At 36.2% G+C, this 15,335-nt stretch overlaps 2 protein-coding genes across 2 annotated transcripts in view; both read left to right on the top strand.

The window, feature by feature from the left end:
- batf2 (basic leucine zipper ATF-like transcription factor 2) overlaps positions 1-3,656 on the top strand; it is a 5,066-nt gene extending 1,410 nt beyond the window's left edge. Inside the window, exon 2 of the mRNA XM_073836634.1 lies at positions 1,784-3,656. Within this exon, the coding sequence (XP_073692735.1) occupies positions 1,784-2,116 (333 nt within the window). The 3' untranslated portion in view covers positions 2,117-3,656. The remainder of the gene's footprint in view (positions 1-1,783) is intronic.
- A 4,258-nt stretch (positions 3,657-7,914) lies between these two features.
- The window catches only part of ppp2r5b (protein phosphatase 2, regulatory subunit B', beta), a 30,952-nt gene continuing 23,531 nt past the window's right edge, over positions 7,915-15,335 (top strand). The window contains exon 1 of the mRNA XM_073836270.1: positions 7,915-9,535. Within this exon, the coding sequence (XP_073692371.1) occupies positions 9,340-9,535 (196 nt within the window). The 5' untranslated portion in view covers positions 7,915-9,339. The remainder of the gene's footprint in view (positions 9,536-15,335) is intronic.

Here is a 15,335-nt window from a genome sequence, read left to right as displayed (position 1 = left end):
AAAACAGACAGAAAAGGCAGACATACTGCATGAGGTCAGTAGCAAACTGAGACCTTCGACACTCTCTCTCTTTCCCCTTTTGAATGGGTTCTCTTTGCTCTGTCCCTATTTATGTTACCTCTTCAGATCTTTACATTTGTTGTGTATATATCTTTTCATTCACATGACTTTATTACTATATATACTACATATATACTTTTTTTTGCATATATTTTTCTTGTTATAATTACTTGGAATTATGAGTTAGTGTGAATCATAACCTTCCGCAGAATGGGTACATTTCTCTGGATGATGTGTTTTTATTGTGTGTGTTTGTTAATGAGTACTCTGTGGTCTCTGTGTGTGTGGAGGAATATTAGTAACATTGCGCAACATTTCAGTGTAAGAGGAGGCATTTCTGGGAAACACAGTGCATGACTGGGTCATCTTACAATTTAGTTTTACTAGCACCACACTAGTAATTACAGTTTAACATCTGACATATACCTTCACTTTCACTTTCATTTTCTCTTCAGATGATGTACAAATCTTGGACTTTCCCTTTTTCTATCCAACCCACTAATCGCATCTCAGATCCTTTACAACACTAACAAAACATGGGGAAGTCTGAAATGTTTTTTTTAATAAAGTGTGTGATTAACTGAACTTTGTGAGTGGGACAAGCAGCTCAGGTCAAATCTATTTTAAATGACATGTTCATACTAGCAACTACTCTATATTTAACTACACTCAGGGGCGCCGCAAAGGGAGGGGGGGGGGGGGGGGGGGTAAATTAGGACGATTCTAAGGGCCCATGCCCTTTAGGGGCCCCCAGAGATCTGCTTTGGTGTGGTAGGGGGGGCCCAAAATTCATATTTTGTCATAGGGCCCAAAATTGCGAGCGGCGCCCCTGACTACACTACCAGTCAAAAGGTTTTGAACAGTAAGATTTTTAATGTTTTTAAAGAAGTCTCTTCTGCTCACCAAGTCTGCATTTATTTGATCCAAAGTACAACAAAAACAGTAAAATTTTGAAATAGTTTTACTATTTAAAATAATTGTTTTCTATTTGAATATATTTTGAAGTTTAATGTATTCCTGTGATTTCAACGCTGAATTTTTAGCATCATTACTCCAGTTACAATGATCTTTCAGAAATCATTCTAATATTCTGATTTGATGCTCATAAAAACATTTATTTGTATTATTATTATTATGTTGAAAACAGCTGAGTATTATTTTTTTCAGTTTTTTTTTTGATGAGTAGAAAGTTCAGAAGAACAGCATTTACCATTTGTAACATTATAAATGTCTTTATCATCATTTTTGATCAATTTAAAGCATCCTTGCTAAATGAAAGTATTAATTTCTCTAATTATACTAAATTATACTGACTCCAGGCTTTTGAATATAGTGTATAATGTTAAAAAAAACTTTTTATTTTAGATAAATGCTGATCTTTGGATCTTTCTATATGGAATCCTGAAAAAAATGCACTTAACTGTTTTAAATATTGATAATAATAAAAAAATGTTTCTTAAACCGCATATCAGAATGATTTCTGAAGGACCGTGTGACACTGAAGACTGATGATGCTGACAATTTAGCTTTGAATTACATTTTAAAATATATTCAAATAGAAAGCAGCATTAAAAATCTTACTGTTCAAAAACTTTTGACTGATAAGTATGCCACATTTCTTTCACTTTGTAACTTCTGCTTTTCATCTGAATTCCTGTCAGTATTGTACTGTTTATAAACTCATGTATGTCATTAATTAATAATGTTTTTTTTTTTTACTTAGGAACTTCAAACTCTAGAGCAGTCTAATGCCGCATTCATAAAAGAAATAGCTGAACTAAAAAAGGAGCTTCAGCTGTACACCACAGCTTTGGAACAACATATACCTCACTGCACTAAACTGTGTCCATTTGAATCATCAGTTACTGCTCCAGAAGGTCCATCCACAGCTACACCTTCTACCTCAGATATCACCTTCAACGCTGACCCCAACCTCTTGTCGGACCTTACATTCTTACCAGACACTAATCCAGCAAACTTATCTCTATCAGACCTCCTCGACAGTAGCGATTGGTGTTCTTTGGACTCATTGAATGGGTGCCTACAGCAGTTTTAAGGTGCTGTACAGTCAGTTGTGTTCTTATTTTTTTTTGACAAAGCTTACACACTACTACATCCTGCAAGCAGCTCTTTTTGATGTGTTCAGAGGCTAATGGTGCTAAAACCCATGATCCATTAAAGGTGTGAATATGTTGTTTCTTATAATTTATTTTAATACTTATACAGATGACAAGATTTAATTACATGTATTTTTATCTATATTTTAGATATGGGCATTATTTTTTTAAGATGATGTAAGACCACAGCCTAAATGTTGGGCTTAGTGATTTCATGCTTTAATTCATTTTGATTTGGAAATGTTCAGTTATTTCATGAATTATATTTTAATAATTTCTAGTGTTATTTATTTAAGTATGGGTCAATGACACTCATTCTTCTCCAGATATATAAAGTTATTCAAAAATGCATTAAATATTAAAGCAACTGTGTGTAGTTTTGTGTAATTTGGTGACTTTGGAGCCCCCTACAATCAAGAAAGTGGAATTTTCTTGTTGTGAATATATCATTGTTGAAATTACAGTAGCTAGCTGTAGGCTACACATGCATTTGTTGCTGTAGATCAATCCATTCTTTTTGTGGAATTTTGTACCCTCTCACCAAATTTGCATAATCCCAGAGCAAACATTTGTGGGGAATGCGGGGGAAAACAAGAAGCCATTCACTGTATAAGAAGTCAGTGTATCATCAAAATTATTTTGAAACTGATATTATAAGGTAAAAATAGTACATACAGTTGCTTTAATGTCTTACATGACATACTGCACAACTTCGATGTTTATTTATATATGACCCTGGACCACATAACCAGTCATAAGTAGCATGGGTATATTTGTAGCAGTAGTCAAAAATACATTGTATACCCATATATTATGGGTTAAAATTTTTCTTTTATGCCAAAAATCATTAGGATATTAAATAAAGATCATGTTCCATGAAGATATTTTGTAAATTTCCTACTGTAAATATATCAAAACTTACTTTTTGATTAGTAATATGCATTGTTAAGATCTTCATTTGCACAACTTTAAAGCCGATTTTCTCAGTATTTTTTATTTTTTTGCACCCTCAGATTCCAGATTTTTTAAATAGCTGTATCTTGGCTAAATAGGGTCCTGTCCTGACAAACCATACATCAATTGACCCTTATGACTGTTTTTGTGGTCCAGGGACATATATATCCAGAATAGAGGAACATATGTGAAAACTAAATATGTATTGAGTTCAAAGGAATGTCACAGTCAGCCAAAACCAAATATGCCAAATGCTGTTAGGCCTCTGATGTAAGTCATAGATTGGTTTTAATAGTTACATATGGTTATATGATCAAATATTTAACACATATTATGTACCTCAGGCAATGCAAAGGATTTACCAGTAATCTTCTGTACAGTTTTGTGAATCTCCCTCTAGTATGCTCTGATCCTGCCGCAATCCCAAAACACATCACTCATCACTGTACCAATGTCAACCTTACATTTAAAACACAGCTGGGAAACATTGAGGAATATTTTATGAATGTGAATCAGTGTTAGGTATGTCCTGTAAATAAACTTCTATTTTTTATTTAGCCTGAATTAAAAGTAATATTTTAGTGGGGATTTTAATATAAAAAAGTGTAATTGCAGATTGCCTAAGTGCTATTGATAGGGAATAAAAGAAAACAAAGGTATAAACAATTAGAAATGTAGCATTCTTATATTTTTATTTATTTATTTAAATATTTTACATTTTTAAAAAAAACTTTGCCTGCCAAATCAAAGTCAGCGTGCTGTGACTTTTTTATTTTTACACAGATATTTTGATCTTTCTATGAGGAGGACGGAGCAAATTCTGGTAAAGTAGAGTAGAGAATTGTTATACATTTATCAGGTGTACAGGCACATAGCGCCAGGGGCGTCGGACCCCCCCAACTGAATGTGAATTTGAGGTCCCCCCATAGCAGAGACAGTGTACAGAGCCCAGAATTCACAGCAACGACCCTGCGTAGTGCTGAAACCCTATTGTAATTGTTAGAATGGCCAAGGATCAGCAATCACCACGTAAAACTGATCGGGCAGACCAAACTGTAAGTCGTAAAGACTTGAAACTTGGAGGGATGGTAGTACTCACATCGTCTACAACAGGGGTCCCCAAACTTTTTTCTGAGAGGGCCACATAATTTTTCTTTTCTTTAATGGAGGGCCGGGTCGGTTTATAAAAGAAAATACCATGGGACGGACTGACTACTAGTAGTATTATTATTTTATTATGATTTTACCTGTATTTATTCTACCTTTTAATGCTAGAATAGTTTATCTTTTGTTATACACCACACAGACAAATGATCATTTCTTTTCAAAAGATATACAGGTGCATCTCAATAAATTAGAATGTCATGGAAAAGTTAATTTATTTCAGTAATTCAACTCAAATTGTGAAACTTGTGTATTAAATAAATTGAATGCACACAGACTGAAGTAGTTTAAGTCTTTGGTTCTTTTAATTGTGATGATTTGGCTCACAATTAACAAAAACCCACCAATTCACTCTCAAAAAATTAGAATATGGTGACATGCTAATCAGATTAATAACTCAAAACACCTGCAAAGGTTTCCTAAGCCGTCAAAATGGTCTCTCAGTTCGGTTCACTAGGTTACACAATCATGGGGAAGACTGCTGATCTGACAGAAGAAAAGCATTGACACCCTTCACAAGGAGGGTAAGCCACAAACATTCATTGCCAAAGAAGCTGGCTGTTCACAGAGTGCTGTATCCAAGCATGTTAACAGAAAGTTGAGTGGAAGGAAAAAGTGTAGAATAAAAAGATGCACAACCAACCAAGAGAACCGCAGTCTTGAGAGGCTCGTCAAGCAAAATCGATTCAAGAAACCACTGTGTTTTTTGAATCACATGTCAAACTCTGCCTTCATCATTTTCAGCGCTTCCACAGACTTTTCAACTGGGAATGGGGCCACTGTACCCTGGAAATCCAGAGGTCTCGCGAGAGCACAATTTGAATTGTCTCTGCAAGACACTCTGGTATCAAGCAATGATGCATGTTACTGCAATATGTAAGCAATTCTGGGAACCAGTCAAATCGGTGTATCTGATGTAGGCGGGCCAGAGGCGAGCTAAGCTGACGACGACAGTGCTGCGACGTCCGGAATCATTAGTAAACATTGAAAGAGATCTACAGATGAAAACCAGTTGTTTGAAACGGTTTTGGCCGCTACAATGACCGAGTTAGACTTGGCTTTTCATTTAAAAGAGGAACAGAAAACCGCGCTCAAATCGTTCCTTTGCAAGAAGGACGTTTTTGCTGTTTTGCCGACTGGATATGGCAAGAGTTTAATCTATCAGTTAGCTCCGCTGGTTGTTAAGCGTAATGGACGAACACGAAAAGGAACAGATATGAAGCGGGCAATGCCAGATAGCATTCGGCGGTCCCGAGTCCTGGCTGTTAAAAAAGAAGTGGCGATAAATGTTATCGAACAAGGTCTTGTGGTGGATGAGGTCCATCTCATTTACAAATGGTAAGAATCACTTGGTAAACTTACTGTAACGAAAAATTTAATTATTCAATAGTATTGCAGTAGCCTAACTGGAACAGGACAATATGTCTCGCTGCTGAATGAAACACTTTGTCCATTCACATATTAGTTGATATAATGAATAGTTTGATCGGACCTAATTGTTTTATGAGGTTGATTCGGCTATCGTAATTAATAGTTATTAATCTTGTCACATTGTTTATGTTATAACATTGAAATCCACTCTTATATGTTCACAGTCGCTCTGGATACGTCACACCATGTATTGTTGTGATTGGTCGTGGCGTTATCCAATTGCGTGCAGTGAGAGTTTCAAATGCACGCTTGGTGCCGCCCCTCGAGTTAGGTCCTTTTCATTGCTTGATGCCAGACCCTTAATCTTAATAGATTAGGGTCTGGATTTTTCCAGGCTAGGGCCACTGGTTTCTCAGCTGAAAAACTTTGGGTAACTGGGAGATGAGTGAAGTCTTGCTTTTGCACCTGTCCCACAAGCAGTGCTAGTTTCACCTCAAATGCTATTGAGTCATTTTGTCATCGCTCTGAATTTTCTAGCTGGCTCGCGCATCACCTGTTCGATTGCGATGACACATCATATTGAATGTACCATTCTGTTGGTGAATTTAAGAAATAATTAGGCTATGTTATTAACTAAGGGAAATTTTAGTTTGAAAGCCAACCTTTATTATCAAATACCGACATGATATAAGTGAAACATATATTTAAAATTTTTCATTTTCATTTTCAAAATATGTCTCTGGGATTGTTCAGAGGGCCGGTCCAAATGTGGGGGTGGGCCGCATTTGGCCCGCGGGCCTTAGTTTGGGGACCCCTGGTCTACAACATCATCAAGACTCACCCCAATCGGACTGATGGGGGCGCCACAGCAATCAAAAGTATGAAATCACCCATAACTCATTAACATTTCATCGCAAGCTCAAGTGTTCTGTGTCATTGGAATCCTTAGCTCATGCCAGACAAAACACAAACCTCTGATTTGTTCATCAACCTGGTAAAATTTTCTGGTATTTTGCTTAAAAAAAAAAAAAACACTACTTTTGCAAACTAGTCCTAGGTTTTTCACTTGATCGGAACCAGTGCAGGAACATTCTCTGCAAAGTGAATATCAATAATTATCAAAAAATGTTGAACTCTCGACCCTCCATCGCAATAGGATGCCAAAATGCTCAAAAGTAGGGCCCCTGAAATAGCTAAAACTTTAGAATAGAATGAGATATCTTTGCCAAACTCACAAAAAAACAAAAACAAAAAAAAAAAAACATAAAAATGGCCATAACTATGTACCCGTTTGTCCTATCGACATGAAAATCTGTATGTATGGTCTTTATCCAAAGTGCCACAAGTGGCTATGAGGACATTTGCGTATCTCAGATAACATGGCCACCGTAGGCCTAGAACTACTGCTGTCAATCAAATCATTTGTTAAATGATTAAGAAGATGCGAACTAGTCCTAGGTTTTTTGGCTTAATCTGGGCGAAAAAACACTGCAGTACAATTCTCTGGACTCTATAGGTCAATAATGATCAAAACATTTTGAAATTTACCCTTTAGGAAGCTATAACGTGGTCGTTTAAAAAAGGGGCCTGTTCAAATTTGCCCAAAATCCTATAAAGCCTAAAGGAAAACTCAAAACTTTACAAAACCTGATGAGCACATGCGACAGGTGATTCTAAACAAGCATCCAAAGTTTTAAGGATATTGGACCACAGCTGGCACTATACCAGTCATTACATTAAAAAACATAATATTTCTATGGTAAATTACCTGGATTTGCCCAAAATTCTTTTTTAAATCATTGATTTGGGTGGCTTCCTAATTAAATAATAAGGCTTAAACGCCTAAAAGCGCTTGAACCCTGATAATCGCTGCTTGCAGCTATATTTTATATTTAAAAATATAAAAATATAATAAAAATATAATTTAAAAAGCCTTATTTTAAAAACGTGATTTAAAAAAGGTTAATATTTAGTCTTTTTTATTTTATTTAGTGCTTTATAAAAAAAAAAACGTAAAAATGTTTTTGTTTTTTATGTGTTGTACTTGATGATTATACAACTTGTTAAAATACAATAATTAAAAAATAAATTGTATTGAAACATTTTAAGAACAATTTAAAAATATATATTTTTTAAGCATTCGTATTTGTAATTGATTCATATAAAATACGAATGAATCCTTGGAGAAAATTCCTGTAAAACAAGCCATATCAATAACATTCAGTCTTTCTCGGTGGTACAGCAGTTGAGGATGGTCTCTCGGTAGTCAAAACGCCCATAACGTTCAGCATCACATTAACTAGTCTTTAGGTAGGTCAGCGGCACCTCGTCGTTCGACTGATATCACAAAACTCGCAGTTAGCGACGGATTGAAGAAAAATCAGCGGATACAGCGGCGGGCGAACGCGCGGAATAATGAACGAATGAAGCAAGAACAATGGCCAACCTGACAGTCCCAAAACACAGCGGCTAACACAGACTGTGTGTGTCAGCCAGTGAGGGAGGGACAGAGGGAGGAGAAGGGAAAGGGGCTGAGGTAGAAGACAGCTGTCTGATAAAGATACGGATGAAATTAAAAACAAATAGCATATATTTAGTCACTTAAAAGGCGAATAGAGTCAACGGTATAGCCGTAACATCGCGACGTCTAGAAGAGGGTCGCGTAAATGTACGCTGAGTAAATAAATAAATAAGAGCGCGTGAGCGTCATCCGCAGTGTGTAGCATCTACCATCTACTTGCACCACCTGAAGACAACGACCGACACTGACTGCTGGGAAATAAAGAAACGGGGGAAAAACACGAGCAAATCCGCGGCGACGGAGAAATTCAGCGAGGCTGTCAACGTCCTTGTGATACAGAAGTAATTGAACAGCGGTTTCTTGTATTTGAGGGAAGGAGGTAGAAGGGGGTATCAGTGCTGCAGCGGCCGCCGTGATGCTCTACACATGTAGGCACGTTTGAATCGGTTCATCCCCGCCCTGTGTGGATCTGACCGAACCGAACCGACTGTACAGTAACGGATTTAATAGGGGGACGCTGGAAGGCTCTGAAAAGGACTTAAGGCGCAGAGCTGGTGACTGGTAATATGACCATAACCTTTAATTAATAAGTGATGCATTTGTACCTGTGTGGACGAGATAAATGACAGGATTTTAATCGGCCGTTTGTTTTTCAACATGGATTGATTGGCCCGTGATCACTGGATAGCATGCTTATTACATCCGAGTTTTAATACGGTACCGATTTATGCCTCTAGCCTATAAATATTTAAATAAAGACCAAATTTAGGCCGATGACTTTCTGATGACGACAGTACGGCAGAGATGTCTTTATTGTAGAAATGTATGTTCACCTCAATATCTCTTCATGAAGATATAGACAATTACATCCACCCTTGAGCATATTTCCGAGTCTAATCTCGTTTCTGGGGGGGTTTAATGTAACACGAGCGAGAGACGCGTCAAATTGAACACCGATAGCTTTTACTCCAGCATCCCTCTGTCTACATTTTTTTGACCAGGTTAGATAACTTGTCTTTAGTCGATTACATCTCGTTGATTTTACTTTTTAAGAATTCAAGAAACAAATTATTTTGACTAAATAACAAGGCTTTTGGACGCCGTTGGCTTCCTTCCTCGAACAATCTTCTGCCGAGCACCACCTTTGCAACGATGGAGACCCCTACGAAGCTACCTCCGTCGAGCCCATCATCGCCGACCACGGGCTTCTCTGTGCCGAGCGCGGAGAAGGTAGACGGCTTCCCCCGCCGTTCGATGCGCCGTGCCCGGCAGCGACGGTCCCATAGCTCCTCACAGTTCCGCTATCAGAGCTCCCAGGTGGAGCTCACGCCGCTGCCCTTACTTAAAGGTAGGTTCCTTTAACTGGGACGTGAGGTGGTTTGTTTTTAGTGGCATGTTAGTTAGGAAATAATGAGAATGACAATCCCTTGATATTGAAATAGGCTATCACAGCCATTTTGGTAGTTATGAACTCAGTGTCTTCTTGAGCATCCTTGAGAGATGTCATGGTACCTCTATGAGGACTACAAATGTAACTAAATCTTATGAGGAGTCCTCAGTGAGGAGCACAGCTAGACTCAGCAGAATTCCTTTTAATAATACCGTAGAAGGTATATAAACTAAAAGATTCAATGTTTTGGCTGAACTTATACTGGTTAAATACAGTCAAACCAAAATTTATTCAGACACCTTCAATATTTCTCACATTATCAGTTTATTCACTATAGTTTAGAAAATGGTAATAAAATACAGCAAGAACTCAAGGGTTGAACTGTGTCAGAACAAATTCATCTTGATAATGTCAGATAACTTTGATGGAGAGGTATGTAACAAAAAATAGTCAGGGCAAAATGTCAAATCAAATTTTTGGTCCCAAAATTTGATCAATTTTACTGGTAGTCCACTGCATGAAGAATTTAATTTGTGTAGCCTATAATATGTCACAGTTTACTTTATTTTGCTATCCTCACTTATATAAATGAACTATAGTGTCCTGCACCCACCAGTATAAAAATATCAAAAATTATATTTGGTGTCTGAATAATTTTTGGTTTGACCATATATTGAAAAGCAATTTCTGTAACAATCAATTCAAGTCAACTCAACTCAGATACCTTGTTTTGTGTAGCAAAAATCCAAAACCAAAAAGATTAGATATATCCAAGTAATTCAAATGAATATTTTGCAGTACTACCTAGCATGGTAGTGTAACATTTTGACATAATGTAGGATGTTGACATGTGCAGGAAAGAAGAGATTGCTCATTGCAGTAGGATTTGCGTATTAATTGTTTACCAAGTAAAGCAACATAAACCATAGAATCTGCCTCAAAAACACAAAAAATAACATTTCTAGTCAACAATCTAGTCCTGTGAATCAGAAATTCCATTTATTTAGTCCATATCAATGTAGTCCAACACAAAAAAACAGAGTGAACCTCTGTTTTACAAATGTAATTGTTTTGAATGGTCTGAAAATAAGTAGCAATTGTGTTGCATTACTGTGTTTTAAATAACTTAATTGAACTAGCAGCAAAAAAAAAAAATAATAATAATAATGCAGTGTTTTCTCCAGTGGAGTCTGTAGGCTTGTTGTAGTCACTGCCAAGTACTTTGTTAGTTTAGGAAGCTTTGTGGTTAAAAGCATCCTCAGTCAGGAGACGGTTATAGTTCCACTTCCATGAGCTCATTTTGGCCATCAACCTAAAGTGATGGAGAAACGGTAAGCCACAGACTGGGAAGTGGTTGGGAAGTTACTGGATTGACATGGGGTAGTTAAACATAATCCAGTCATTTATAAAAGTATGGGAATTATATAATTTTGTGAAAAGAACCTTAGAAATCTTAGGTAAAACAGCTAGAGAAAGAGAGAGAAGGAGAGCGGGTCTTACAGCCTTAAATAATCAATTTGATATGCATAGCACCTAATTTTCAGCGCAGCTATAAAACTTTGTGAGATTTTTCACAAAGAATGCACAGATGCAGTGTTATCCCCACATGTACGGCACTCAGTTTCATAGGGTTTTCAAGTTTGTGCACGACTTCATGATTCACACTTTAGCAGGATATGATTCACTTAGTCTAATACTGGAATCATCCAAGACACATTTCCAGTGAAGTTAGGTATAGTGGGACCAGTTTTCATGAAACACTCTAGCTGAGGGTGTGCTGCCAGTTGGTATGTCACAGGGGGTCCAGACTGAGCCTCTGTCCTGCTTAACCACCCAACTGACCTGTTTTTAGTCATGCACATGTCACTGAGAAACATCTACAGTGTAAATCAACATCTAATTTCTTCTTACTAAGTACAATGCATTCAATGTCTATGACTGGCTATAGGTTAACTTAGCTCTGGCTTTATTTCGTAACCCATATGTACCCCTGGACCACAAAACCAGTCATAAGGGTTGATTTTTTTAAATTGAGATTTATACTTCATCTGAAAGCTGAATAAATAAGCTTTTCTTTGATGTAGGTTTGTTAGGATACGACAATATTTGGCTGAGATACAGCTATTTGAGGGTGCAAAACAAATATTGAGAAAATCACCTTTAAAGTTGTCCAAATGAAGTACTTAGCAATGCATATTACTAATCAAAAAATAAGTTTGGATATATTTGCAGAAGGAAATTTACATAACACCTTCATGAAACATGATCTTTACTTAATACCCTAATGATTTTTGGCATAAAAGAAAAATCGATAATTTTGACTTAAACAATGTATTGTTGGCTATTTCTGCAAATATACCTGCGCTACCTATGACTGGTTTTGTGGTCCGACTCCAGGGTCACATATAAAATGCACAGTTCTGTTGCATGTGGAGTTTGATTATACCTCATAAAGCATCAGTTTAATGTAAAATACCATCAAACCACTGACAACAAAAAAACAGGCGGTTAACTGTCAATTAAACTTAAGGTAGGTCTCAATTTTGGCATCTTTCTTAATTCGATTACTGAACTCATGCTTAACGATAATGATTATTACCTCCCTTATAGCAAAAATAAAGTGAAGCCTCTTCTTTTATGATCACAACATCTAAAAAACACCTATTAGAATGGCAATTAGTACACAGACTGGCAAATGCTAGAAAGCACTGCTTCTTTGTTTACGACTTGTACCTGCTACATATTTAAGCTCCATTAATGGTAAATCATATTTAGATGTGACATATATAATGCTTTTTAAACACAAGATTAGCTTAGCAGAGCATGACAAACACCACTTGACACAGAACCTGTGAGTGTTTGTTTGGTCTCTGAATTTACCTGTGAGTCCCTTTCTGTGAGGGAAAGTGATAAAAAAACAGCTGAAATGCTCAGTCCAAAACATGACCTGAATCTTTTATTGGTCGAAGGGCCAAAAATATGGCCAGCACTGCTAGGTTTGCTAGTCTGGGTTATTAGTAACCAAAAAAAGCTAGGTGTGTTAATGGTTTGAGCCATTGGTGATGATTATCCTCATTCGTAGACATTCAAATTCTGCTCATCAAGTTAATTTGTGTTATTTTTTCCAATTAACCCTCTGGAGTGACTTCACTACTAGTCCTTGTGAGTTTGTGAGCATGTGTCTCTGTAAATAGCTGCCAGTGCTGGAGGGTGCTGGAGTGTCTTCCACATGGACAATGGGCAGCTCAGATCTCTCGATCTTCAGATTTTCAGAATGAGTGTTTTGTGCTAGGACAGCGTCGAAAATCTATTAGCAGTCACATTGGAGTATGACGGTTACTGTACTTGCATACTATAGTCGTGAATCATTGTTTCAGGGTAACAAATATGTCTCTGTTGATGGAAGTGATTTTTTTTTTTAGGGTGGGTATATATCTGCCTGCTTCTTGCTGCAGGGTCCAGCTGGTCAGGGCTGGTGTTAGGTTACAGTACACAGAAGGCCTGCTCCCTCTCTGGCCTCCTCCGATCAATAAAGAGGGCAAGAGAGGAAGAGGGAGAGAATAAAAGAGGGAGTGAGTGATTATAGAGACAGGGAAGAGAAAAGGAGCATTAGAGAAAGAGAGAAAGTGAAGTGGATAAGCATGTGTGGCTGTAAGTGGAAGAACACTGTACTGAGGGAGAGCTATTGTTAAGAACAAGATTGGTTGAGCCAGATTTGTCCTTGTCCATAGAAAGAAAAAAAAAATATATATATATACACAATATATAGTCAATCCAATATACACCATATATAATTTTTTATTTTTTTTACTAGTAGGTGCAGGACACTATAGTTAATTTATGTAAGTGAGGATAGCAAAATAAAGTAAACTGTCACATATTATACCCAGAAATTCTTCATACAGTGGACTACCAGTAAAATAATACAAATTTGGAGCGTTGTTTTTCCTAAGTGTTTTTTTCTTTAATTGCTAATACAACCATTTTACAGCACAGACTGAACAAAATAATTAAGCATTGCTTGATAATTGGTCAACAAAGTATTGCTTGAGCATTGTATTGATTGTAATCCACTACATACCTTTCTATCAAAGTTATCTGACATAATCAATATTTATTTAAGTTTAGGACCTGTAAAATGTATTGTTGTACTTGTTTCATGCTCTCCAAGACTGCATTTATCATTTATCTGTATATTAATTTTGTATTAATTGGTCATATTATAGTAATATATCAGTAATGTATTCATTTAAATATTACTAACATTTTAAATAACCGTTTTCTATTATAATATATGTTAAAATGTAATTTATTGTGATGCAAAACTGAATTTTCAGCAGCCATTATTCCAGTCTTCAGTATAAAAAGATCCTTTTAATATCATTCAAAATGATCCTTCTAATATCTTTACTATCCAAATCCTTCTAATATCCTTCTAAAATCATTCTAATTTGCTGATTTGGTGCCTAAAACTATTTTTTAATATTATCATTGAAAACAGTTGTGCTGCTTAATATTTTTGTGGAAACAGTGATTCATTTTTACTTCTTTAATGAATCGAAAGTTCAAAAGAACAGCATTTATATGAAGTTTTCTGACCCCAAAATTTTAAATGATAGTAGCTCTATTCACATTCACATTTATATATTCAACCATTCTGTATATGTGACCCTTGACCACAAAACTGGGTAAATTTTTAAAACTGAGATGTATTTATCAATAGGCTTTTCATTGATTTATGGTTTGTTAGGATAGGATGATATTTGACCAAGATACAACTGTTTGAAAATCTGAAATCTGAGGGTGCAAAAGAAATCTAATTATTAAGAAAATTGCCTTTAAAATTGTCCAAATTAACTTCTTAGCAATGCATATTGCTAATCAAAAATTAGTTTTAACAAGTTTTGATATATTTACGGTAGGAAATTTACCAGATATCTTCATGGAACATGATCTTAACTTAATATCCTAATGATTTTTGGCATTAAGGAAAAATCGATAATTTGGACTTTTTTTTTTTTTTTTTTTTTTTTTGGCTATTGCTGCAAATATACCCGTGCTACTTAATATTGGTTTTGTGGTCCAGGGTCACATATTTGATGAGAGTTTATTATATTGCATTGCTTAATAATATACCAATATAATGTATATTACTCGTAATATATATAGTCATGCTTTAACCTTAATTAATAGCTTTAATTTGAAATATATTATAATATAGCATTGTATATATTTATTTGTTTTATATTATAGCTTCCTGTACCAAAGTTGAGTTTCCATGGAATTCCTAATTTGCCTACATCATTCCACATCACCAGAAAAGCTCATGTGAAACGTTGCAGTTCAAGGTTCCTGTTTTGTCATGCAGTATTTTTTGCTTTTTCCTCTTTTATGGGTTTTGGTGGTTAAAACAAACACAGGATCTCAACAGCCTCCCAAACAAACACAGTAATAACTCTTTAACAAGAAAGAGTTTCCTCATTAAAATCACACTGCCACAGAAAGAGACCCACAGAGAGAATGCGAGTGAGAGAAGGATGGAGAGGAGGGGTAAAAAGAGATCATGAGGAGAGGAACAGGGTAGAGGGATGACATCATCTCTCCTGCTCTCTCTGCACTGTTTTCTTTCCCTACCATGCCTCTCTCTCTCTCTCTCTCTCTCTCTCTCTCTCTCTCTCTCTCTCTCTCTCTCTCTCTCTTTTTTTCTCTATGGCCCACTGTTGCTTATTGGCCGCTCTATATTTAGCAGCTTTGCATG

This window comes from Garra rufa, chromosome 3 (genome assembly GCF_049309525.1).
Source record: "Garra rufa chromosome 3, GarRuf1.0, whole genome shotgun sequence".
NCBI lineage: Eukaryota > Metazoa > Chordata > Actinopteri > Cypriniformes > Cyprinidae > Garra > Garra rufa.
This window is presented reverse-complemented; position numbering and strand designations above follow the sequence as displayed.